This window comes from Dreissena polymorpha, chromosome 12 (genome assembly GCF_020536995.1).
Source record: "Dreissena polymorpha isolate Duluth1 chromosome 12, UMN_Dpol_1.0, whole genome shotgun sequence".
NCBI lineage: Eukaryota > Metazoa > Mollusca > Bivalvia > Myida > Dreissenidae > Dreissena > Dreissena polymorpha.
In genome coordinates this window covers 27,031,175-27,057,267 of record NC_068366.1, presented here as the reverse complement: position 1 = coordinate 27,057,267, position 26,093 = coordinate 27,031,175, and the positions used below count along the sequence as shown (strand labels likewise).

Genomic DNA, 26,093 nt, shown 5'->3' with positions numbered 1-26,093 from the left:
ACTGAACCAGATTAAACAAGGGAGATAAATACTGCAAATTTCATGAAGATTGAGCAAACTAGAAAGTTAACAAGATTTTACTATAGCCATAAAAGGAAAAATGCCCCACCTCTTGGCAGCCATGTTTTTCAAGCCAAGGTTACCATTTTTGAACTCATCCAAGATATCATTGGGACAAATCATCTGAGCAAGTTTCATGAAGATTGGAAAATAAATGTGGCCTCTAGAGTGTTAACAAGGTTTTACTATAGCCATATAAGGAAAAATGCCCTGCCCCCTGGCGGCCATGTTTTTCAACTAACCGACATCATTTTCCAACTGGTCCAAGATATCATTGGGATGAATCTTCTGAGCAAGTTTCATGAGGATCGGACAATAAATGTGGCCTCTAGAGTGTTAACAAGATTTTGCTTTAGCCATATAAGGAAAAATGCCCCGCCCCTTGGCAGCCATGTTTTTCAAGCAAACGTAACCATTTTCAAACTCATCCAAGATATCATTGAAACCAATCTTCTGACCAAATTTCGTGAAGATTGGACAAAAAATGTGGCCTCTAGATAGTGAACAAGGCAAATGTTGACGTCGCACAATGGACAACGTACAACGGACGACGGACAAAAGGCGATCACAAAAGCTCACCATGAGCGCGTTGTGCTCAGGTGAGCTAAAAACCTATCAATTGAATGATTACACCCTAAAAAAAACGTTCTGTTTTCAATTCCAAATAGCAGATAGAATTGTTAAAGAGTATCAAGGCCTGAGCAATGTTACCTTGGCAGCTTCCATGCCTCTTTGAACTCAATTTCATCTACGTGACACTCCTTGGCAAGAGCGTTGGTCCAGTTACCGACCCGCCGCACGTGTACAGAGAAATAATCATCCTCAGGGGCCTGGAGGGTCAAAACAATCCCCTTAGAGAGGCTGGGCAGTCCACAGTACATATATTGGTATCAGTACATATATTGCAGATTAAAAAACAAGCAATTTCGTTGAATTATTATCCACAAAAAAATATCTTTTCTTTACCAATGTGTTTAGAACCCTTAGATAAAACCCTGAAAAGTTAAATCATATAAAAGCAACAAAGGGAAATAACTCATTTCAGAAAGTGTAGGATTATGTTTCTTTTGCATTGAACTTTTCCTAAATAATGTCTATACACCCATGAAATTTCATTTTGAAATCTAGATTAGCATTCAAGATATATTCTATTCACCCATTATCCTATTAGCTTATTACTAATTATGATGGATGAGAGATAGTCAGTATGACTGTGGTATGCATGAGTGAATCAGTGGTGAGATGTTTTAACTAATTGCATAACTTTATGTTAACTGAAATAATATCCATTTGTACTATCTTTCAGGGGGGGGGGGGGGGGGGGGGGGGGGGGGGATGCGTAACCTGAAGCTTACTGGGTTTAAGTGAGGTAAATTGGAACTAACTTCCAAGATGGCGTCATTTTTGTGTTTTTTTGTGAAGGAGAAGCAGAAATTTTTACCCTGTCAGCCATTTTATATTTATATTTATTTCGGCTCTACAGTATTTGTGTTTCCCTTGTTTTATTGTTTAAAGATCCTAGACGTTGGGATACAACTTATTGCAGGAAAACAAATCTCTTATCTACTTAGATGTATGCAAATCATTTTCTCGTATAATAAACAATATTGACGCACCAGTACAGAAAAATATCACTTAAATCACCATTATTTAATTTTCCCAATACCGTTTCATATCTGCTTACTAATTTATTAAAAACAAGAGGTGTGTTTGTCCCCTAATGCGCTGCTTTGATTTTTTTTTACCTTTGACCTTGAAGGATGATCTTGACCTTACACCACTCAAAATGTGCAGCTCCATGAGATACACATGCATGCCAAATATCAAGTTGCTACGTTCAATATTGCAAAAGTTAAAGTTTTGGTTAAAGTTTTAATTATTTTTTTTACATTTGACTATGAAGGATGACCTTGACCTTTCATCACTCAAAATGTGCAGCTCCATGAGAAACACATGCATGCCAAATATCAAGTTGCTACGTTCAATATTGCAAAAGTTATTCCGAAGGTTAAAGTTTTGGTTAAAGTTTTGGGACACACACACTGACACATACAATGACAGACAGGCCAAAAACAATATACCCCCGATCTTTCGATCCGGGGGCATACAAACTGGAGTGGATTGTAGATGTCATTCAGATGCATGCACATGAAGGAGCCTAGTTAACAGAATTTTCATTTTATATTTTGAATTTAAAGGTCACATATAACCTTGACCTTTGACCTAGGCAAGGTAGATGCATCAGAGAAAAGACAATGTTACTAAATAAATGAAGCAATATATTTGAAATTTGACCTTAAAGGATGACCTTGACCTTGACTGGAAAAGTTATGAAGAAGGTTAAAGTTTTGGTTAAAGTTAGATGTGTCAGAGAAAAGACAATGTTACTAAATTAATGAAGCCATATATTTGACCTTTGACCTTGAAGGATGACCTTGACCTTTCACCACTCAAAATGTGCAGTTGCATGAGAAACACATGCATGCCAAATATCAAGTTGCTGCATACAATATTGCAAAAGTTATTAAGAAGTTTAAAGTATTGGTTAAAGTTTTGATTTGTTTTATTGACCTTTGACCTTAAGGATGACTTTGACCTTGACCTTTCACCACTCAAAATGTGCAGCTCCATGAGATACACATGCATGCAAAATATCAAGTTGCTGCGTACAATATTGGAAAAGTTATGAAGAAGGTTAAAGTTTTGGTTAAAGTTTTGGGACACATATATTTGACCTTTGACCTTGAAGGATGATGACCTTGGCCTTGCACCACTCAAAATGTGCAGCTCCATGAGATACACATGCATGCCAAATATCATGTTCAATATTGGAAAAGTCATGAAGAAGGTTAAAGTTTTGGTTAAAGTTAGATGCGTTAGAGAAAAGACAATGTTACTAAATAAATGAAGCCATATATTTGAAATTTGACCTTGAAGGATGACCTTGACCTTGAGTGGAAAGGTTATGCTGCATGAGATACACATGCATGCAAAATATCAAGTTGCTTTGTTCAATATTGCAAAAGTTATGATGAAGGTTAAAGTTTTGGTTAAAGTTTTGGGACACACACACACAGACACATACAATGACAGACAGGCCAAAAACAATATACCCCTGATTTTTCAATCCCGGGGCATAAAAAAACCCACCTTTTTTGGAACTGACTTCCTTTAAAGCACATTTTGGGACCTGTCTTAAAAATCAATAACAGCTCTTTCCTATGTTTAAGAGCTTGACACGAAAAACCTACCCATGTTTTATAAAGTTTATGTGTACTTTAATATTATAGTTTCATAGCATGTTGTGTGGTGCAATATTTTCTCAATCCTATTACCTACTGTAAAATTATAATTATCCTGTACAAAAAATGATGTCGACCAACTGAATCAATACACCTATTTTCAAGAGGATGGGTTGTGGGTGGCTGATGTACAAGATAATAGAATGATAAATAGCCCTTTTCAGTAACATTTAATTATATTTTGTTATGATAAGTCACCCTTATTCTGATATGAACTTTTTGTTTAACCATTCTTTTACAGTCTTTTCAGATGAGGTAGGCTAGAAGGCAATTATAAGTGCATCTTCCATTGCAGTATATGTAATAAGAATTTCAAATTAGCAAAGGACTGAGATACCATGCCCCATTCATGGACCACATAAGTTTAAATGTAGAATATGCAAGAAAGAGTCCTTCATCAGAGCCGGACAAACCAAACAACAAGGGACAAAATTGTCACAAAACCAGGTTTTAAGTTGAAAAAAGTCTGATAATGGGAGACAATTCAAAATGTGTAAAATTAACCTTGATTTCAATTCGAAAAAAAAACAAGAGATGTGTTCGTCAGAAACACAATGCCCCCTATTGCGCCACTTTGAAATAAGTAAAAAAATATTATTATTTTTTGACCTTGAAGGATGACCTTGACCTTGAACTTCCACCACTCAAAATGTGCAGCTTCATGAGAACGCCGCTTTGAAATTTTTTATTTCCTTTTATTTTATTTTTTACCTTTGACCTTGAAGGTTGACCTTGACCTTGAACTTCCACCACTCAAAATGTGCAGCTTCATGAGAACGCTGTTTGAATTTTATTTTATTTTTACCTTTGACCTTAAAGGATGACCTTGACCTTGAACTTCCTTAAATCACAAAGTAATGGCCCGGACAAGCTCATTTATGGCCATTTTTGACCTTCAAACTCAAATTGTGACCTTGACCTTGGAGATATCGACGTAAACACACCGTCTAATGATGGTGAACAAATGTGCCAAATGATTTTAAAATCTGACAATGAACGACAAAGTTATGGCCCGGAAAAGCTTGTTCCGCCCGCCAGCCCACCAGCCCGCCCGCCAGCCGAAATCACCAATCTAATAACCATTTTTTTCCTTTGGAAAACCTGGTTAAAAACATGTACAATCGTTACATAAACAACTTTTTTTTTTTAATTATAACTGATCCACAAGGTACAAATCTAGCATAGGTGATAATTACAAAATATATTGCAACATTAAACAAATAATTATTTTACAAATTTAAGTATAATTGGTAAATGTAATATGATTCACTAACATTGATGGTAATTGGTAGTCAAGAGTGAGGGTATTGGAACTTGTTAGGCTTGAGGGTGCGAGTGAGTTCATAATAAGTGGTTCATTGAACTGAGGATGAATGTAAAGATTGAGAATCATTTGAAGTGAGGGTGAATGTGTGATGTGCACCCACCTTGCTTGTGATGGATGTATTTTATGTAAGGGTAAATAAGAACTGTTTTGGTTATGGTTAATGTGTATAGTATATCAGCAATGTTGAGAATGTTTGCTATGCAACACACAGAGTTGATAGTAAATAAATGTTAAATAACCCAATTTTTTGAAGGTCAATGTGTTTTGTATAACCACTGGGGTGAAATGTGCCCCTACGAGTTGAAGGTGAATGTATGCTATACAATCATTAAAATGAGATGTGAATGTGTGCTTTGTTACCAACAAAGTTGAGGGTGAATGTATGCTATGTAACCCACCGATGTGAGGGTGAAAGGATGCCACTCCAGGTAGGACAGTTTGGGGCAGTGTAGGAAGATGTACTGTCCGGGGGCCATGGTGAACCCCTTCTTCTTCATCTGCAGCTCAAACACGTTGGATGGGTGCTTCACCACCTGCAGTTCAAGACATATCTACAGCTGACACAATCTGCCACATTTATGTAGAAAAGATTCTCCTTGTAAATAAGCTCCTTCTTAAGAACTCCAATTATGTTATTAAAATAACCTTATTTTATGTTGCGCAACATTTTGACAAAATTGTCAGCCCTTAATAAACTATAAAGCTGAACAATCATGCCAGACTTTGTGATAATGTTATATTCAAAGAAAAACAAACACTATTAAACAATCAGTGCTCCTATAAGGTCTGTGTCATGAATTAACAAGAACGATGCCTTAAAGTCTCTGACAAAAATCTTTAGAAATTCACTTTTACAGCATTCAAGAAGGAGTGCTCTCTATGATAATAGTTAGACTGCAGTTACCTTGGTGATGACAACCTGCTGTCGAGACCGTATGAAGCGTACCAGTCTTTCTAGGAGGTAGAGAGCCAAGGGACCCACCACCCACTGCCAGGTCTGAAACAGAACACTCATTTACACTAGTCTGTAGTTAGAACTTCATCAAGAACATAGTGTGACTGCATATTGATATGTTTCTTTGATACCTTACTATAAATAGCAACATATTTTTCTGCATCTTATATGATATGAATTCGAAAGGCTGGATATACATAAAAGGGGTACTGATATATTTTATTTAGATAGGTATATTTGGCAGGTGATCAATGTCTTCCTCGTCATCATTTATTCATGGCTGCTTATCCTTGGCATCACCTCTTTTTGGAGATTTGTTAATAAACAAGTTAATCATACCTCCAAGCAGGCACAAAAGACCAGAAGTTTTTTCATAAATAGGAGAGAAATCTAGATGGTGGTAGGTTGAAGATGTTCTTCAACATAAGTCACAAATAGAAGATTGTGCCTCTTTATTGAGCACATTTCCTCACAATAAAATCATTTATGACATCAAATTGTTCTTTCAAACACATTGGCTTCTGGTCGATCTACTAGATATGTTTGCATTTTTTCCATAAGTGATGACGACTATGCCAAGGAAGTGGCGCTAAGAACAGGAGGTGTTACCAATTAATGTTATATGGAAAAATAGAATGCATTGTTACTGCAGCAACTTGTATATTTTGAAACCATTTAATGTAATCAGTGATTTAATTGGGTGGAAATATGCTTTTCACACAGGCAAAATCATCGTTATCCTTTTTAAATTCCAACATTCCACATTTTAAAAAGGTCCTCATGTTTGCAAATGACTTGTTATTGTATGTAATTTAGTGCTGAATTGCACTATATTGTCTGATTTTTATACGCAGACAAAAAATGTTAAAACTCCATCAAACCTTCTCAGACCTTACTTTTTCCATTGTTTTAATTCTATTTTCAGGTCCATAACTACACCCTGGAAGTATCATCAGCTCATGTATTAATGCATCTCCAAAAAGAGATGATGCCAGTGATTTATGGCAATGTTTGTGGCAACATTATCTGACAGTTTTATACTGAGCACAGGACTTACCTTAGGCTAGAAGTCAAATATAAAGATTACTTGTTGGCTTACATCTCTGAGAGCAAGTTGATTTGACATTTTTATGTCTGCTTCCTTTGTTATAATGACTCTTAAATTGTCAACATGAACATATCATTGAGAAATGTAACACAAGGATCGTAATAGGAAATAAAAGAACACACCTCATAAAATATTTCTTTATCAGATATGATTTTTTATCAATTAAAAAGTAAAGACAATGTTACACAAGATAAATCATTTTGGTGTATGATAAATAGAGGATATTTGATGGAGTTGGTGGAATAACGATTTAAATTCAAGAGTAATCATAGAATTTTTTTTTATGATCACAAGTAAATGAAAATCAATATTTTACCAAATCTTACAAATTTTCTATTCATTTCATGCTTAAAAATGATTATTTTTGTGCGTTTTTTCTGAAATAATGACTTAATAACGTCATGAATTCGATGTCATTTCACAGTATAAAAGTGAACATTATCAATAATATTCACTGTGAATGTTCACTGTTTGAAACACTGAATTATCAGTTTTAATTCACTGGTATTTCTCTATAAACAAAAGGAAAGCATAAAATAAATTTTGCTAAATGACTACATTGTTATATAGATTTTTTATTGAATCATATATTTTTGTGTTAAGTGTATGTATTTAAAAGGTTACAACACAGATATGATGTGCCATGGGCTCCTATTGCACATCAAAGGAGAAACTGGCTGGTTTTCCGCTGGAGCCATCAGGTCAAAGTGTGCCAATACAGGTCTGTGGCACACCTTTTGTAACCTCTGATTACTAAATAAACAATTGGTTCTCAAATTATCAAATATATTAAAACATGAGTATGCTCACATCAGATACAAAGAATGATTTCATCAGAAGTCAATAATTCCCAGTACACAGTATGTCAACATGCCTGTCTTGACTTACAGCTGGTGGGCTACCAGCAAACTGGGGTAGGGGACAGCGTATCTCCTGGGTGGAGCCCCACAGATCATAGCGGCTGACACAGTACTCTGGGTCATGGTCTGCCACATTTGTCTGTCTGCGTACCAGCCTTCTACAAACACACATAGACAGGAGATCTGAACATGCAGAATCCAGCATGGAAACTAATTATTACTTTGCATTTACATAAACAGCTTATTTTCCTTAAATATTTTCCTTTAATATTATCAAAGTAAGAGAACAATACCTTACTAACAACACTGACTCTATTCAAACAACACTGACTATACATGACAAACAACAGTTACCATTGACAAAAAACACTAACTATAAATCAACAACACTTACCTTAAACCAACAACACGTACCTTAAACCAACACATATTCCGTACATAAAACAATTACCCTAAATCAACAACACTTACCTTAAAACAACAACACATACCCTAAACCAACACATACCGTGTACATACAACAATTACACTAAATCAACAACACTTACACTAAACCAACAACACATTACCTATACCTACAACATATACCCTTAAACAACAACACTACCATAAACCAACAAAACATACCCTAAACCAACAACACATACCCTTAACAAACAACACTACCTTAAACCAAAAACACATACCCTTAACAAACAACACTTACCCTAAACCAACAACACATTCCCTAAACTAACAAGACTTACCCTTAACCAACAACACATACCCTGAACCAACAACAATTACCCTTAACCAACAACACTACCTTAAACCAAAAACACATACCCTTAACCAACAACACTTACCCAAAACCAACAACACTTACCCTAAACTAACAACACTTACCCTTAACCAACAACACATACCCTAAACTAACAACACTACCCTTGACCAACAACACATAACCTAAACTAACAACACTACCGTTGACCAACAACACATACCCTAAACCAAAAAAACTACCCTAAACCAACAACACTACCCTTGACCAACAACACATACCCTAAACAAACAACACTACCCTAAACCAACAACATTTATCCTAAACCAACAACACTTACCCTTAACCAACAACACTTACCCTAAACCAACAGCACTTACCCTAAACCAACAACACATTACCCATACCAACAACATTTACCCTTAACCAACAACACTTACCCTAAACCAACAACACTTACCCTAAACCAACAAAACATACCCTAAGCCAACAGCATATACCCATAACAAACAACACTACCCTAAACCAACAACACTTACCCTAAACCAAAAACACTTTCCCTTAACCAACAACACATACCCCAAACCAACAACACTTACCTTAAACCAACAACACATACCCTTAACAAACAACATATACCCTAAACCAACAACACTTACCCTAAACCAACAACACATACCCTAAACCCAAAACACATACCATTAACCAACAACACTTACCCTATACCAACAACACTTACCCTAACCAACAACACTACCCTAAACCAACAACACTTACTCTAAATCAATAACACTAACCCTAAACCTACAACACTTACCCTTAACCAACAACAAATTACCTATACCAACAACACTAACCCTAAACCAACAACACTTTCCCTAAACCAACAACACTTCCCCTAAACCAACAACCACTGTACCAACAACACTTACCCTATGCCATGGATAATAATTCCTATGAAGAAGATTACAAACAAGTGGTGGGTAAACCAGAATACTTCGAAATATGACCTCCTGGAAATAAACAGTATGCATAATGATTAGTGTGTTCAAATAAAATAACATTGATCAAACCTTTCAACATACAGATGAAATAAGATGTATGTGACTCATGTTTGGCTATTAGCAGATCTTAACATAAATCAGTTGTTGATTCGTTTAAATCCTGTAGGATCTAGTAACCGTGTGTTGGCTTTCTGTTTTACACTATTTGAGATTAAATGCTTCATTTTATTTTAATGCCAAAGATTTTCATTTTCATGCATAGAAATATGTGGAAAATGACTTGACACCCTCCTGTACATGTTTTTTAACAAATCAAAATAATTTCATAATGGACTTTTACCAAACAAAATAATTAAGACTAAAGATGTATCCGATAAACGATCATAAGAAGATACTGTAAAATATAATTTTTAAAAATCTTGTAATCATTTTCTCACAAGATTTTCAAAGTTGGATAGTTTCTCAAGCTTTTGGTTGTTATGGCAACGGTCATTTTATATACATTTATTTAAATTGAGAGAAACTGGCAAAGTAACGTCCAAAAAAACTTTGCTGTAATTTTTGGTAGAATATCACCAATTGGTTTCAAAGAAGAGTCCATTTAAAGCAAAATGTTGATAGGGACAAAAGACTTATGCTGACGTACAACTTAGCTGATTTAAAACAAACACATTTTCACCAACAGGAGGCAGTTTATACTCACCTTATAATTTCAGTGGAAGAGCTGAGGATCAGAATAAGAGCAATCGTAGCCACAAGTCCACTAATCCCTGCAAGAGTCTTCACACCAAACAGGGTAGGATCCTACATGCAAAACAATCATACACTTAACTATATACTGGTATATAAAGCCATGACACTTGCACTTTGGACTTGTATGCATTCAATCCATCTCAATTGCAATTACTACAATGTTAATCACACAAAACATTTAATTTATTGCAACTGTGTTTAATGTGTAAATACCTGAAAGAGTGGATATGTTCATGTTCTTACCTCCTGTTCAAAATCATTTAGACGAAGTACTTGCAATATTCTTGTGGTGAATATTCATGGTTTTCAATGATACTTACAGTAGCATTTTAAATATTGTTTTAGAAAAGAAAATGTATAGTTCTTTTGCTGTATAAATTAATATGTGACCCCATGGCGATGTCTGTTTTTACAAAGGGTCATTATTTTAATACACATTGTTGAAGACTACAATGTAAAATTACACATCTGGTCCATGTGGTTTCAGAAGATTTTAAGTTTTCATTTTTTACCTACATATGCAGTGGACAGAACAGTGTGAACAATTTAAAAAGATATAATCCAAGAAATATTCCTGCAAAGTTAAATAAATCTCTGCACAGAAGTTTTAAAGGTGTCATTTTGGACCGAATTGTATACGCAGGATGGACAAAAGGTGACCCAAAAAGCAAAGTACATGTGTATCACTAGTTGACCAGAAACTCAACCCAGAATTCAGAATGTACACTGATGCTCACTCCTTAAATCCAGATCATATATGAATTTAACCATCAACTATACAGACTAAAAAAGCTGCATGTGTTCAGACCTGTGAGGCGTCCCTGACAGGGTTGACTGCTGTCTGGCCTGCGTTCATGTCATCCAGGTTACTGAGGGCAGACAGCAGACCATTCGACACATTGTGGGCTACAAACATGCGCTCCACATTGAACACATGGGCACCTATGTGGATAGCTGCAATAAAAGACCAAATTGAACAGATAGGCAACAATGTGGACAGCTGCAATGAAAGACTACATTGACCACATAGGCATCTATGTGGACAGCTGCAATGAAAGACTAGAACACACAGCAACAATGTGGACAACTGCAATGAACGACAAGAGCACATGGGCACCTATGTGGACAGCTGCAATGAAATATTACATTGAACACATGGGCACCTATGATGACAGCTGCAATAGAAGACTACATCGAACACATAGGCACCTATGATGACTGCTTCAATAGAAGACTACATTGAACACATGGGCACTTATGATGACAGCTGCAATGGAAGACTACATTGAACACATGGGCACCTATGTAGACAGCTGCAATAGAAGACTACATTGAGCACATGTACACTTATGATGACAGCTGCAATGGAAGAATAAATTGAACACATGGGCACTTATGATGACAGCTGCAATGAAAGACTACATAGAACACATGGGCAATTATGAGGACAGCTGCAATGGAAGACTAGAGACTACATTGAACACATGGGCACCTATGTAGACAGCTGCAATGAAAGACAGCATTGAACACATGGGCATTTATGAGGACAGCTGCAATGGAGGACTAGAGACTACATTGAACACATGGGCACCTATGAGGACAACTTCAATCGAAGACCAGAGAATACATTGAACACATGAGCACTTATGAAGACACATTAAATCAAAGACTAGATACTACATCGAACACATGGGCACTTATGATGACACCTTCAATCGAAGACAATATACTACCTTGAACACATGGGCACTTATGAGGACAGTTGCAATAGAAGACTAGAAACTACATTGAACACATGGGCACGTATGAGGACAGCTGCAATCAAAGACTTCATTGAACACATGGGCATCTATGATGACAGGTGCAATAGAAGAACAGAGATAACATTGATCCCATGGGCACTTATGTGGACAGCTACAAAGGAGGACTAGAGACTACATTAAACACATGTGCACCTTTGTTGACAGCTGCAATGGAAGACTAAAGACTACATTGAACATATGGGCACTTATGAGGACAACTTAAATTGAAGACTAGATACTATATTGAACACATAGGCACTTATGAGGACACCTTCAATCAAAGACTAGATACTACATTGAACACATGGGCACTTATGAGGACAGCTGCAATAGAAGACTAGAGACTACATCAAACACATGGGCACTTATGAGGACAGCTGCAATGGAAGACTACATTGAACACATGGGCACTTATGAGGATAGCTGCAATAAAACACTAGAGATTACATCGAACATTTGGGCACATATGTGGACGGCTGCAATGGAAGACTAGATACTACATTGAACACATGGGCACCTATGGGGACAGCTGCAATGGAAGACTAGATACTACATTGAACACATGGGCAACTACATATGAGGACGGCTGCAATGGCAGACCAGACACTACTTAGCTTGAGTACTCATCTTTCATAAACAAGCATAATGTTATTTTATACAGTGACTTATCTACAAGTAGGCTTCCTAGGCCTTGGCGTATAAAAATGCAATTACAAAAGAAAACTAGAAATGGCACAGCAGAGGCCGAAGCGTATTCCCACGCAGCATGTTTGACCCAGGGGCTCCCCAGGGTTGGTAATGGGGCCATGCATAGATGAGATTGACCGTATTGTCATAAGAGATGTTCAGTATCAATTTGAAGTAAATGTAAAATCCCCTAAAAAAATGAGCGAAAATCTCTGCCCCTACCCCACCCCAGCTCCCATAACTTTTAACCCAGGAGTCAGATCAAAATTCCAAATAGTGAACTATGCTCATAGCTATCATGTGTGTAAGTTTCAAGGTTCTTATGCTAATAGTGTACGAGGAGATAGTGGCCAGGATGGTCAGACAGACCGCAGAAATAAACACATTATAGATTTCAAAATCTAAACGCAGACCCTAAGTTCAAGGTCAAGGTCACAAGGGTCAAACATTTTATGTGCATGGAAAGGTGTTGTCCAGATACACATGTGTACCAAATATGAAAGCAATATCTGAAGGGACACAGCAGGTATGAGCCTTTTTCAAATTGCAGTTGCAGATTTCAAAACCTGAACGCTAACCTCAAGTTCAAGGTAAATGTCACAGGGGTAAACAAATGTATGCACATGGAAAGGTGTTGTCCAGATACACATGCAAACCAAATATGAAAGCAATATCTGAAGGGACACAGTAGTTATTAGCCTTTTTCAAATAGCAGTCACAGATTTCAAAACCTGAAAACTGACCCCAAGTTCAAGATCAAGGTCACAGGGGTCAAAAATTGTATGTGCATGGAAAGGTGTTGTCCAGATACACATGCATACCAAATATGAAAGCAATATCTGAAGGGACACAGTAGTAATGAGCCTTTTTCGAATCGCGGTTGCAGATTTCAAATCTTGAAAACTGACCCCAAGGTCAAGGTCACAGGGTTTAAAAAAAATTATGCGCATGGATAGGTGCTGTCTAGATACATATGCATACCAAATATGAAAGCAATATCTGAAGGGACACAGTAGTTATGAGCCTTTTTCCAATCGCGGTCGCAGGAAAATCTCTGACCTGGCCCCACTCCAACCCCCATAAATTTTGATCCAGGGTCAGATCAAAATTCCGTCGCTGTCACCATCGCACATATGCTCATAGCTACCATGTGTGCAAGTTTCAAGGTTCTAGTGCTAAACTGCTAATAGTGTAGGTGGAGCAAGTGGCCAGGACCGACGGACGGACAGAAGACAGAGATAACAATATCCCCACTTTTTCTCCAAAAAGCGTGCGGATAACTAAAGGGGTTGAAATAGATTTAAAGTAACATTAATACTTATATCAAGGAAATATTTCACAAAATATTTCATAAAATAAAGTTAACCCATAAAAAATCAGTGTTCCATAGAGCAATAACCAAAATTTCAACACTAGTAAGTTGTGGTATGGTAACATAGATTTAACAAGATACAAAATGCTTGTTTTTATTTTTTGTGGAACAATATATTCCATTTTAATTTCCTTCAATGATGTCTTTTCATATGACACACAAACACTAACATGGTACATAAACATGTCTGAATATATCGTCCCACCCAAAAAACAAAACAAGAGCATTTTGTATCTTGTTAAATCAATGTTACCAGACCACATCTAGCATTGAAATTTCTGCTATTGCTATAAGGAACATTAATTATTTATGTGTTATCCTTATTTTTCGAAATATTCGTTGATTGTGAGTGTTTATGGGCTTATTACATGGGTGTTATTACACTAGTTATATAAATGTGAAAAGACGTCTTTTTTTTGACGAAATGACATCATTCCAGCGAATTTCTTCAGTTAAACTCTTTAAATAATTAACGGTGAAAAGAGCATAAAATAAAAAAAATATGTTGGTCATGTTATAAATAGCATCTTAGATTCGTGGTTGTTTTGTATTGAATTGATTTAACTCATCATCTAAATAAAGATAAAAACTCGGCAAGCCTTGTTTTTATCTTTATTTAGATGACTTGTTTAACAAGAGGGCCATGATGGCCCTGAATAGCTCACCTGACTAACCAAATACAATCCCAACCCAGTTTTCATCAAGATAAACATTCTGACCAAATTTCATCAAGATTGGATGAAAACTGTGACCTCTTTTGTCTACACAAGGTTTTTCTAATATTTGACCTATTGACCTAGTTTTTGACCCCAGGTGACCCAAATACAATCCCAACCCAGATTTCATCAAGACAAACATTTTGACCAAATTTCATGAAGATTAGATGAGAACTGTGACCTCTATTGTCTACACAAGGTTTTTCTATTATTTGACATAGTAACCTAGTTTTTGACCCAAGATGACCCAAATACAATCCCAACCCAGATTTCATCAAGATAAACATTCTGACCAAATTTCATAAAGATTGGATGAAAACTGCCACCTCTATTGTCTACACAATGTTTTTCTATTATTTGACCTATTATGTGACCTAGTTTTTGACCTAGTGACCTAGTTTTTGACCCCAGATGACCCAAAAACAATCCCAACCCAGATTTCATCACGATAAACATTCTGACCAAATTTCATAAAGATCGGATGAAAACTGTGACCTCTACGGTCTACACTAACAAATTCTTGACGGATGCACGCACACACGCACACACAACGGACATCACACGGTCACATAAGCTCACCATGTCACTTCGTGACAGGTGAGCTCAAAATTCAATACAAAACGACCACTCGTGCAAGATCTTATATACATATATGCATATCCATTCTCCTCATAGATATCCATTCACCCATGAACTTTAATGACGACATCTTGTATGTTATTGTATGGCCCTGAAAAGTTACATCATTCAAAAACAACAAAGAGCAATTACTCTTATTTAAGAAAATGTAGTGTTATGGTTCTTGTGCAAAGCCAATGCTCCTCATTAATATAAATACACCCATGAAGTTTTATATTCAAATATTGTATCATATCTGAGATATAGCCCTGATCATTTACATAATACAAAAACAACAAATGAAAATAACTCTTTTTAAAAAAGTGTAGGGTTATGATTCTTGTGCGTGGCTCTTCTCTTCATTAATAACAATGTGTCTTGTTCTGAGAAAATTGGGCTTAATGCATGTGCGTAAAGTGTCATCCCAAATAAGCCTGTGCAGTCCGCACAGGCTAATCAGGGACGACACTTTCCGTTTTTGCCATTTGGAGTCCATCATCCTCTTATCCATATATATACTCATACCTAGTTTCAATTAAATCCGCCAAAGCACTTCCAAGATATGGCTTCGGACATACACAAAAGTATTTTTTCATGATACCAAGGGCCATAACTCCATTATTAACATATGGTGTACAATGCCATTTGCCGAGCATCATCCTCTTATCCATATATATCCTCATACCAAGTTTCAATGAAATCCGCCAAAGCACTTCCAAGATATGGCCCCGGACACATAAGTGCCGGAAGGACGGACAACGCCAAAACAATAACCCTCTGCCTATGGCGAGGGATAATAACACCTACTTGAAAAAGGTCAGGGTTACGGTTCTTTAGCAATGCACTTATCTCCATTGATATCTATACATCCATGAAGTTTCATGACGATATTTTATATAGTTTCTTAGATATAACCCTGAAAAGTTTGAGACAGACAGACTGAAGAACTTACTGACGGACAAAGCCAACTCTATATCCCTCTGTATTGGCGCGGAATAAAAATATACTTCTCCAATACGCTTGGAATTAACCTCTAAATTGATGTGGCAACCATGTATACACAATTTTTGTTATGTGTGTCAAACGCAATTCAATAGAAAACTGTCTTTGTTAAGTACTTAAGACAACTTTGGGTTTGTTAAATGACATTAAATTAATCTACACATATATGCAATATCTGAAGATTTTCTGAAGAGGTTAAAACATTGTGGACTTCTTTTATGGTGTTTTGGTAGGCTTTGTGAACATGTGTGGAAAATTTAAAAGGGGTCCTTTAATTTATAAAGACACATGACCCTACCAATGCCCACTGAGTTTATCAAGTACATTAAATGCCAGAAACCAAAACTTTGCAAAGAATGTTTGAGACCACAAGCACGACCAAAAGTTTACTGAGAATTTCTGAGAATGTTTGTTCTAGTTCCACAGCAACATTCTTGCTACCATGCATGCAGTCTGTTGAAATTCTTTCCATCTACACAAGTCTTAATGGCTAAAAATGAAATCCTAACTGTTCATGTTAAATACATTTGTACTTAAACTGAAATGATCAAATGCTTTGTTAATGAAACTCATGCCATTAACATGTTGTTTTGCTTTGACAGCTTAATTATTAATAGAAAGTCTAAGCAGAAGGAGCTTTTGAAAAAATTTGCAGCCAGCGCATAACTTTTGGTTATCGGCAATTTTAGGATATCTTATTTGGCTAGCGATTGTATAAACAAATAGATATCCGAACAGGTGCACATGTTGGTAATGTTTTGGATAAGATTAAGCCAAGGTATTTGACTTGGTTATTTGAATCCAAGTAAAGATTGTCTTTTGGATTGGCTTAAGTTATTCATATTTATAAAATTGGCTAGTGAAGATTAAAAATCAATATTGTTAGGCAAAATTCCAATTGATTGTATTTCACACCTGCTTTTGTCTGTAACTACCGGTATGGTTTAATTAATATGATAATATACAATTCTGTAATAGACTGCCATGAATTGGATTCTCAATAAAAATGCCTTTCCAGTTTAATTAAAAGTGCAACAGAAAAAAAACAAGAATATCAGTGAAACTGATGGATGCTCCCAGATGATGCGCTTTGTCAATCTATGTGTTAATAACCACCTAAAAAAATCTTTTATTAGCCTTGGTGACCTTGACCCCAGTGACCTCAAACCTCATCAAAAGGTAGAAGTCCATGCAAGGTACCTACATGCAAAATATGAAAGAGATCAGTAAAGTATTGAAGTTGCTATGAGAAACTGTAACAAAAGCATGAAGGAAAAATATATTATTAGCCTCAGTGACCTTGACCCCAGTGACCTCAAACCTCATCAAAAAGTAGAAGTCCATGCAAGGTACCTACATGCCAAATATGAAAGAGATTGGTAAAGTATTGAAGGTGGTATGAGAAACAATAACAAAAGCATGACGGAAAAATATATTATAAGCCTCAGTAACCTTGACCGCAGTGACCTCAAATCTCATCAAAAGGTAGAGGTCCATGCAAGGTACCTACATGCCAAATATGAAAGAGATCGGTAAAGTATTGAAGGTGGTATAAGAAACTGTAACAAAAGTGTGACAGAAAAATCTATTATTAGCCTCCGTGACCTTGACCTTGACCCCAGTGACCTCAAACCTCATCAAAAGGTAGAGGTCCATGCAAGGTACCTACATGCAAAATATGAAAGAGATCAGTAAAGTATTGAAGGTGCTATGAGAAACTGTTACAAAAGTGTGACTGTAGGAAATAAGGAAGGACAAACTGGCAACTATATGCTACCCGAAAATTTTCGGGGAGCATACAAATATATCTTTTGAAAAATCTTCAAGTTGGAAAAACTGTTGCCATTTTTTGCTAATTTGTTGCCATTTGCGACAATGGTTATCTACAGCAGAAACCGGACTCAATAATCAAATGCAAAAGATTATCTAGGCATTGTCATCTCATGACATCATACAAAGTAGATATTGCTCCAAGGCAAGTAAAGTACAAGCAATTGTTCAGCTATAGGGAGATTATTGAAGTCTTTGTCATGATGACAGCAGGTAAACTTCTAAACTATGAATGATACAATTCAATACAGAGACTCTTTTAGCAGCTCTAATTTACCACAATTGACACAATTCTTCAGTCTGACACTTTAAGCAACAGACATGAAGGTGTACATGCCTTGGCAATGAAGACCAACATTAAACCCACTTCATTTAGGTTTTACTATTCAAGGCCTGAAAATAGCTTTTCGTGCTTTAATTGTACAGAATGTTCTAGAACTATATGTTTGTACCTTACATCTATCTGCATGATTCATAGTCAAAGTAAATGTCATGTGTAGTTTTAATTAAGAAAAGACTGTGAAAAAAATGCACGTGTTTTAAGAGCAAGCAAACAATTGGTCTACCTTAGCCACTGATTATACACTTTCAGAATAACCTATTTCCTGATACATGTAGTAATGTTATTACGAAACAATTTAGCTAACATATTGGCCTATACCTGTAAATTGGAATCATTCACCTTGGTTTGAAATTAACCCATTTATGCCTAGAGTCCTGAAAAAAGGACTTTTCAAACAGCGAAGACCCAGATGAGACGCCGCATGATGCGGCGTCTCATCAGGGTCTGCGCTGTTTGCTTAAAGGAATTTCAGTAAGTAATATTCTAAATATAGAAATAAATATACTAGAAATCCCTAATTTTTGAAATAAATTGATCCAATTTAGAAGGATGGGAGAGTCCACTAGGCATAAATGGGTTAAATGTTGTCAATAATGACCTACCCGTGTGAAGACAGATCATGTAGGCGATGTACTTGTGAAATGTTATATGCTTATCCAACTGCCTCCGAACTGTTTTAGTGCAGCAATGCTACAAACAGAATCAATATAATACTGGTTCCTAAATCTTCCACATAAAATGAATTCTAACAATATTTTTAAAAAGTATGAGACGATCATCACATATATTTACTTTAATTATCAAGTTAGAAACATTGTGCAATTTATTGCGTAGTTTTTAACAAGTGATATTTGAGGCCTATATTGTGCACAAAAAATGAGTGAGAAAGCGGCTTAATCAAGCACCCCTTTCAAGAAGTTCAACCTGAGTGGAAATTAAGTGCTTCATGTTACCTTTTTTCATAATAAACTTCTATTTTGTCAAAACAAAATACATGTATAACAACATTTTCAAGATTATTAAAAGAGCGTTGTAAATCAGAACTGCCATAATTTGTTTTTGTGTCAAATTCAATAATAACAAGCAAATTCGTTGAATTGATATCCCCCGCCACTATGCTTCTGGACACAAAAGTGTTATATTTGACACTCAAAAAAGCATTTTTTCAAGATACAAAGGGCCATAACTCCGTTATTAACAGATGGTGTACAATGCCATTTGGCGTGCATCATCCTCTTATCCATATATATACTCATACCAAGTTTCAATGAAATCTCCCAAAGCACTTCCAAGATATGGCTTCGGACGGACGGAAAGATGGACGGACAGAAAGACGGACAACGCCAAAACATTTTCCCTCCACCGACGGCGGGGGATAATTAGTTCTAAGATAGTTCATTTATAGAGCTATGAAAGTGATACCTTGATTACTGGAATGAAGTTATTGCGCACTTGGAACACCATTATATTATTATTAATATTAATTGATCGATACAATTGGACACAGGTTAATTTTCAGGTTCTGTAATTGTTGGAATAGAATCATAACAAAGCGCTCCCTTGAGGAAGGATATGAGGTTCCTAACTTTAATGATCCCCTGAGATAAGATATGAGGTTCCTACCTTATATGATCCCCTGAGAAAAGATATGAGGTCCTTACCTTCAATAATTTCCTGAGAAAGGATATGAGGATCTATCTTGAATGATCCCCTGTGAAAAGATATGAGGTTCCTACCTTTAATGATCCACTGAGATAAGATATGAGGTTCCTACCTTTAATGATCCCCTGAGAAAAAATATGAGGTCCTTACCTTCAATGATCTGCTGAGAAAAGATAAGAGGTTCCTACCTTTAATGATCCCCTAAGAAAATATATGAGGTCCTAACCTTAAATGATCCCCTGAGAAAAGATATGAGGTCCTTACCTTCAATGATCCCCTGAGAAAGGATATGAGGTTCCTACCTTTAATGATCCCCTGAGAAAAGATATGAGGTTCCTACCTTTAATGATCCCCCGAGAAAAGATATTAGGTTCCTGCTTTTAATGATCCTCTGAGAAAAGATATGAGGTCTTTACCTTCAATGATCCCCTGAGAAAAAATATGAGGTTCCTACCTATAATGATCCCCTGAGAAAGGATATGAGGTAACAGAGGTTCCTTCCTTTAATAATCCCATGAGAAAAGATATGAGGTTCCTACCTTTAATGATCCCCTGAGAAAAGATATGAGGTTCCTACCTTTAATGATCCCTTGAGAAAAGATATGAGGTTCGTACCTTCAATGAATCCCCTGAGAAAAGTTATGAGGTTCCTACCTTCAATGATCCCCTGAGAAAAGATATAAGATTCCTACCTTTTAAGATCCCCTGAGAAAAGACATGAGGTTCCTACCTTTTAAGATCCCCTGAGAAAAGATATGTGGTCCTTACCTTCAATTATCCCCTGAGAAAAGATATGTGGTCCTTACCTTCAATGATCCCCTGAGAAAAGATATGTGGTCCTTACCTTCAATGATCCCCTGAGAAAGGATATGAGGTCCTTACCTTCAATGATCCCCTGAGAAAAGATATGTGGTCCTTACCTTCAATGATTTCCTGAAAAAAGATATGTGGTCCTTACCTTCAATGATCCCCTGAGAAAAGATATGTGGTCCTTACCTTCAATGATCCCCTGAGAAAAGATTTGTGGTCCTTACCTTCAATGATCCCATGAGAAAAGATATGAGGTCCTTACCTTCAATGATCCCCTGAGAAAAGATATGAGGTTCCTACCTTCAATGATCCCCTGAGAAAAGATATGAGGTCCTTACCTTCAATGATCCCCTGATAAAAGATATGAGGTTCCTACCTTCAATGATCCCCTGAGAAAAGATATGAGGTTCCTACCTTCAATGATCCTTTGAGAAAAGATATGAGGTCCTTACCTTCAATGATCCCCTGAGAAAGGACATGAGGTTCCTACACACAGGGAACAGCACCATCATACAGTTGAGGTTTAGGCAGGCAGCACTTGCCCGGGCCCATGGCAGTGAGTCCTGCACACAAAGATACACAACTCAGGCAAGGCACAATATCGTTAAACATATCAGGCGTTGTTTTTTCAGATAACTTGGCTTGCAGGATTTTATTAAATTAAACAAGATGGTCCTTAAGCCCTCACCTGGTTCACTGACACCATTTGTTAACGACTGGCCTTGTGATCTAGTTTGTGGCCCCATTAGAACCAGATTCAAACTTGGCTTATTTACTGTCATGATCAACATTCAGCCCAAATTTCATCTACTTACTTTAATGTGGTCTCTAGAGTGGTTACAAAGTTTTTAAAATTTAACCTGGTTACATAGTTTTTGGACACATTGGACTCAGATTTACAACACTCAGCCTAGATATTGTCTATACAAACATTCTGTTAAAAGATGTGTTTTAATCATGGCAACCAGCTAAATGATGATGATGCACACAGAACACTACATGATGGAAGCCACGCATAGGGTGATCACAATGGATTTCCTTGAGCACTTCTTGATTTAATAGCTGAGCTAATGATATCCCTATCGCATTTTGTGATAATTCCACTTCAACCATAAACTGTAATCACTCTAAGTTTTCGGACAACCCTTTTTAGGCCAAAATAATTATATTTTGTGACTCTATATTTACGGACATTTGGGTTTTTGTCCATAATTAATGACTCCAATTTTTCAGACAGTATATTTTAAAGCGCTATTTTACTAGATTTCTGCCTTGTTTACCCTTATCAGGGACCCTTCTATTATGGAGTTTTACACCCGGATTAAGGTCATAAAACCTGGCACATAGTTTTATTTTATTTTGACCTTTGACCTTGAAGGATGACCTTGACCTTGAAGGATGACCTTGACCTTGAACTTCCACCACTCAAAATGTGCAGCTTCATGAGAACGCCGTATTGATTTTTTTTTCTACCTTTGACCTTGAAGGATGACCTTGACCTTGACGGATGACCTTGACCTTGAACTTCCACCACTCAAAATGTGCAGCTAGATGAGAACGCCGATTTGAATTTTTATATATTTTTTTTTACCTTTTACCTTGAAGGATGACCTTGACCTTGAACTTCCACCACTCAAAATGTGCAGCTTCATGATGATGCCGCTTTTAAATTATTATTTATTTACTTTTGACCTTGAAGGATGACCTTGGCCTTGAAGAATGACCTTGACCTTGAACTTCCACCACTCAAAATGTGCAGCTTCATGAGAATGCCGTTTTGAAATAAAAAAAAATTACATTTGACCTTGAAGGATGACCTTGGCCTTGAAGGATGACCTTGACCTTGAACTTCCACCACTCAAAATGTGCAGCTTCATGAGAATGACGCTTTGAATTTTTAATTTTTTTTTACCTTGAAGGATAACCTTGACCTTGAACTTTCACCACTCAAAATGTGCAGCTTCATGAGATACACATGCATGCCAAATATCAAGTTGCTATCTTCAATATTAAAAAAGTTATGGCCAATGTTAAAGTTTTCGGACGGACAGACGCCATATATTTGACATTTGACCTCAAAGGAGGACCTTGACCTTTCACCACTCATAATGCCAGTCAGAGTTACATAACTTTGCCTGCACAGTCCCCGTATGATAGTTAGAATGTGTTGCAAGTATAAAAGCAATAGCTTTGATACTAAAGGAATAAAATGGACCTAAACACAAAACTTAACCAAAATTTTCAATTTTCTAAGTATAAAAAGGGCACATAATTCTGTCAAAATGCAAGCCAGAGTTATCTAACATTGCCTGCCCAGTCCCCTCATGATAGTAAGTAAGTGTAACCAAGTTTGAATGCAATAGCATTGATACTTTATGAGAAAAGTGGACCTAAACGCAAAACTTAACCGGACGCCGACGCCAAGGTGATGACAATAGCTCATATTTTTTTTTTCAAAAAATAGATGTGCTAGCAATAAAATGTACATGAAATGTGCCAGTTAACAAGAACAGAAGATGCAGTGTTTACTATCAAATGGAACTTCGAAGCACATGCAATTTTTTTAAATTTAAGCCTATTTGTGTTAGCTTGACTGTATGAAAATCCTCTTACTAATTGAGATACTTTAAAGTATCTTTGAATAACAGTGCTTTTTGTTGATAGTGGAAATCTCGAGAAGGCTAACCATTCTCGAATCCGGGATCTCTGAAACTTTTTTTAATTTATGTGCACTAATTCACTCAACAAATACTTACCCCCAAAATCTTTTTCAAGTAGAAGAACTCCTTACTATTAGCATACTTGAAGTAAGTATAGATGAACATGGCTACGTTTCCAAGTATCCATACAGCCTAAAACAACATAAAATACCAGTATTTGTAGAAAGAAGTCATAAAAACCAGGGACCTATACAAACAAAAATTTGTTTGTATAGGTCCCTGTAAAAACATCATAAATTATCATAGAACAATCAGAAAAAAGAGAATGGATGTGCATTTTTTTCATGTATATTCTAGTATTTTGTTGCTCATGTTTGTAGGGACTAAATCAGCAAGTATTTTCCACTTAGATCCCATAAGCTGAAACTTCAACCCACATGTTTTATGGTTAAATTTCTAAGTAAAGTCAACATGTATTAAAGCTGTATTTTTAATTATAGAAGAAAAAAAACATCAGGAAACATGTCTCCAAGCCACTATTTCTATATGTCTATATCATGTCACAGTGTTTTTTTTATTAATTCAAAATAAGGTCCGGTAATCGGCCCCATTCCCAATGTAAGAAAGTTTATACTGTTCTGAAACGGGAGCTACAAATTCCCAATGAAAGGTTTCCCTTTTTTTTTAGATCTCAATATTTGTTCAACTCCCATCCATATATGTTCAAACTTAGTAAATTTAATACTGAAAACATTTGTATTCATTGTATACATTTGTATAGCACAACAACAACAACACTAAATTTCTAATTTTAGTCAAATCGCCGCAAATGTTCCCTTCCCAATCCAAAGGGACCTGGCCCCACCCCAAAATGGTGAACAAAAAAACAGTGTCAGCAAACAAGTCCTCTTATTTTGAAGATCTAACATTAAGGCTTTCATAGCCATGAAATGTGAACTCACAATGAATATCCACCTTGGCAGGTCATTTAAGTGTCTGGCCATGGTGTCTGTCTCTCTTACATTACCATCACTCCAATATGCAGCTTTAAGAAGTCAATAAAATCTTTACAATAATCAAAATTTTCATTTTTTATGTTTTAAACCTGTGTCATTATGAATGCATTAAAAATGCAGTTTTCGTTGTTATGTCCAAGAATACACATGTAACAATATATCGACATAAAACACATGCTTGTTTTTGTATTTAAAATTGTTCACTTCCAAACATTCGAATGTTTTCATTAAGAGTGCCGATACTACGAATAGACATGCTACTCAGGCTCGATTGGTCAATGTTGGCTCAGGTACTACTTGCATGTACCCTAGATGAAATACCTCGCATTCAGATTAAATCTCAACAGTAAAAAGATACACTAGCTTACAATGCCGCATATGAAACAGTTTGATATTATTTTTTTATATTTTTACTTAGAGATATTAATTAGATAAGTAGTTTTCTTCACTTATTTAAACTGTTTATAGAATTTGTTCTCTAACATCGACTTGTCAATAATCTATTTCCGCGTTGTTTTTTATGCTAACATCCGGATGGCTTATGTCCGAACATACGATGTCCGTAAAAAGATACACTAGCTTACAGCATTTACAATACAATTCCGCATATGAAACAGTTTGACATTATTTTATATATTTTTACTTAGAGATATTTATTAAATAAGTAGTTTTCTTCACTTATTTCAACTGTTTATAGCATTTGTTCTCTAACATCGCCTTGTTAAAAATTTATTTCCGCGTTTATTTTGGTAACATCCGGATAGCTAATGTCCGAACATAATCCAGTTTTATGGTTACACATCACAGATATTTCTCGGGGTGTTGCCTGGTGGTTCCGATGAAAGAATCGGAGGTGAGAATTTCTTCAGCCAAACCACAGGTGTGAAGCGTGTGGCTATGATAATAATTAGTAAAAACATCATTTTGAATGAAAAACTATCAAATAATAACGAAAAATTAGCTTCTCTGGTAAAAAAATCACAATCGAAAATATTGATGTTATTTATACATTTTAAGCAACTGTTGTCTTCTTCGAATAGGAAGACATCACGAACTCTAGATGAGAGGGGGGTCAATATACGCTCCGTGGAAGACATTAATTAACCTGGATTAACTATATATGTATATTGTTTGTTGTCGTTTTGCTTTTGTAGTATTTCAGAAAATAATCTCACCACTATTGATCTAGTTTATATTGTCTACGAGTTGGTTTCAATTTGCATATGTTATGTATGTTGTTTTGCTTATGTATTTGCCAACAAAATTGACTTCACTCATACTGCCTCTGTGCGCTGTAAGCCAACTTATAACACGGTATAGACGAGTTAACGCGTGACGTCACACGCACCTGCAAAGTTTAGACTCCGCCCACTGGTTGGCAAAAAGAGGTGGAATTCTTATAAGCGCATATAGAGAAGGTTGACATTATCATCGTTTTTATTGATA

The 26,093-nt window shown here is 36.2% G+C and overlaps 1 protein-coding gene across 2 annotated transcripts in view; it reads right to left on the bottom strand.

Moving 5' to 3' along the window:
* The window catches only part of LOC127854060 (cytochrome b-245 heavy chain-like), a 34,775-nt gene extending 9,399 nt beyond the window's left edge, over positions 1-25,376 (bottom strand). The window contains exons 1-12 of one of the 2 annotated variants that reach the window (XM_052388999.1): positions 25,326-25,376; positions 24,594-24,676; positions 23,728-23,823; positions 21,424-21,534; positions 19,102-19,189; positions 10,938-11,083; positions 10,080-10,180; positions 9,305-9,385; positions 7,641-7,770; positions 5,594-5,686; positions 5,088-5,222; positions 772-890 (exon numbers count right to left, since the gene is read on the bottom strand). In XM_052388999.1, coding sequence (XP_052244959.1) covers positions 772-890; positions 5,088-5,222; positions 5,594-5,686; positions 7,641-7,770; positions 9,305-9,385; positions 10,080-10,180; positions 10,938-11,083; positions 19,102-19,189; positions 21,424-21,534; positions 23,728-23,823; positions 24,594-24,635 — 1,142 coding nt within the window. In that variant the 5' untranslated portion in view covers positions 24,636-24,676; positions 25,326-25,376. Of the gene's footprint in view, positions 1-771; positions 891-5,087; positions 5,223-5,593; positions 5,687-7,640; positions 7,771-9,304; positions 9,386-10,079; positions 10,181-10,937; positions 11,084-19,101; positions 19,190-21,423; positions 21,535-23,727; positions 23,824-24,593; positions 24,807-25,325 lie in introns of those variants that run through there. The other variant, XM_052389000.1, reaches the window with a different exon arrangement.
* Positions 25,377-26,093: the final 717 nt, after the last annotated feature.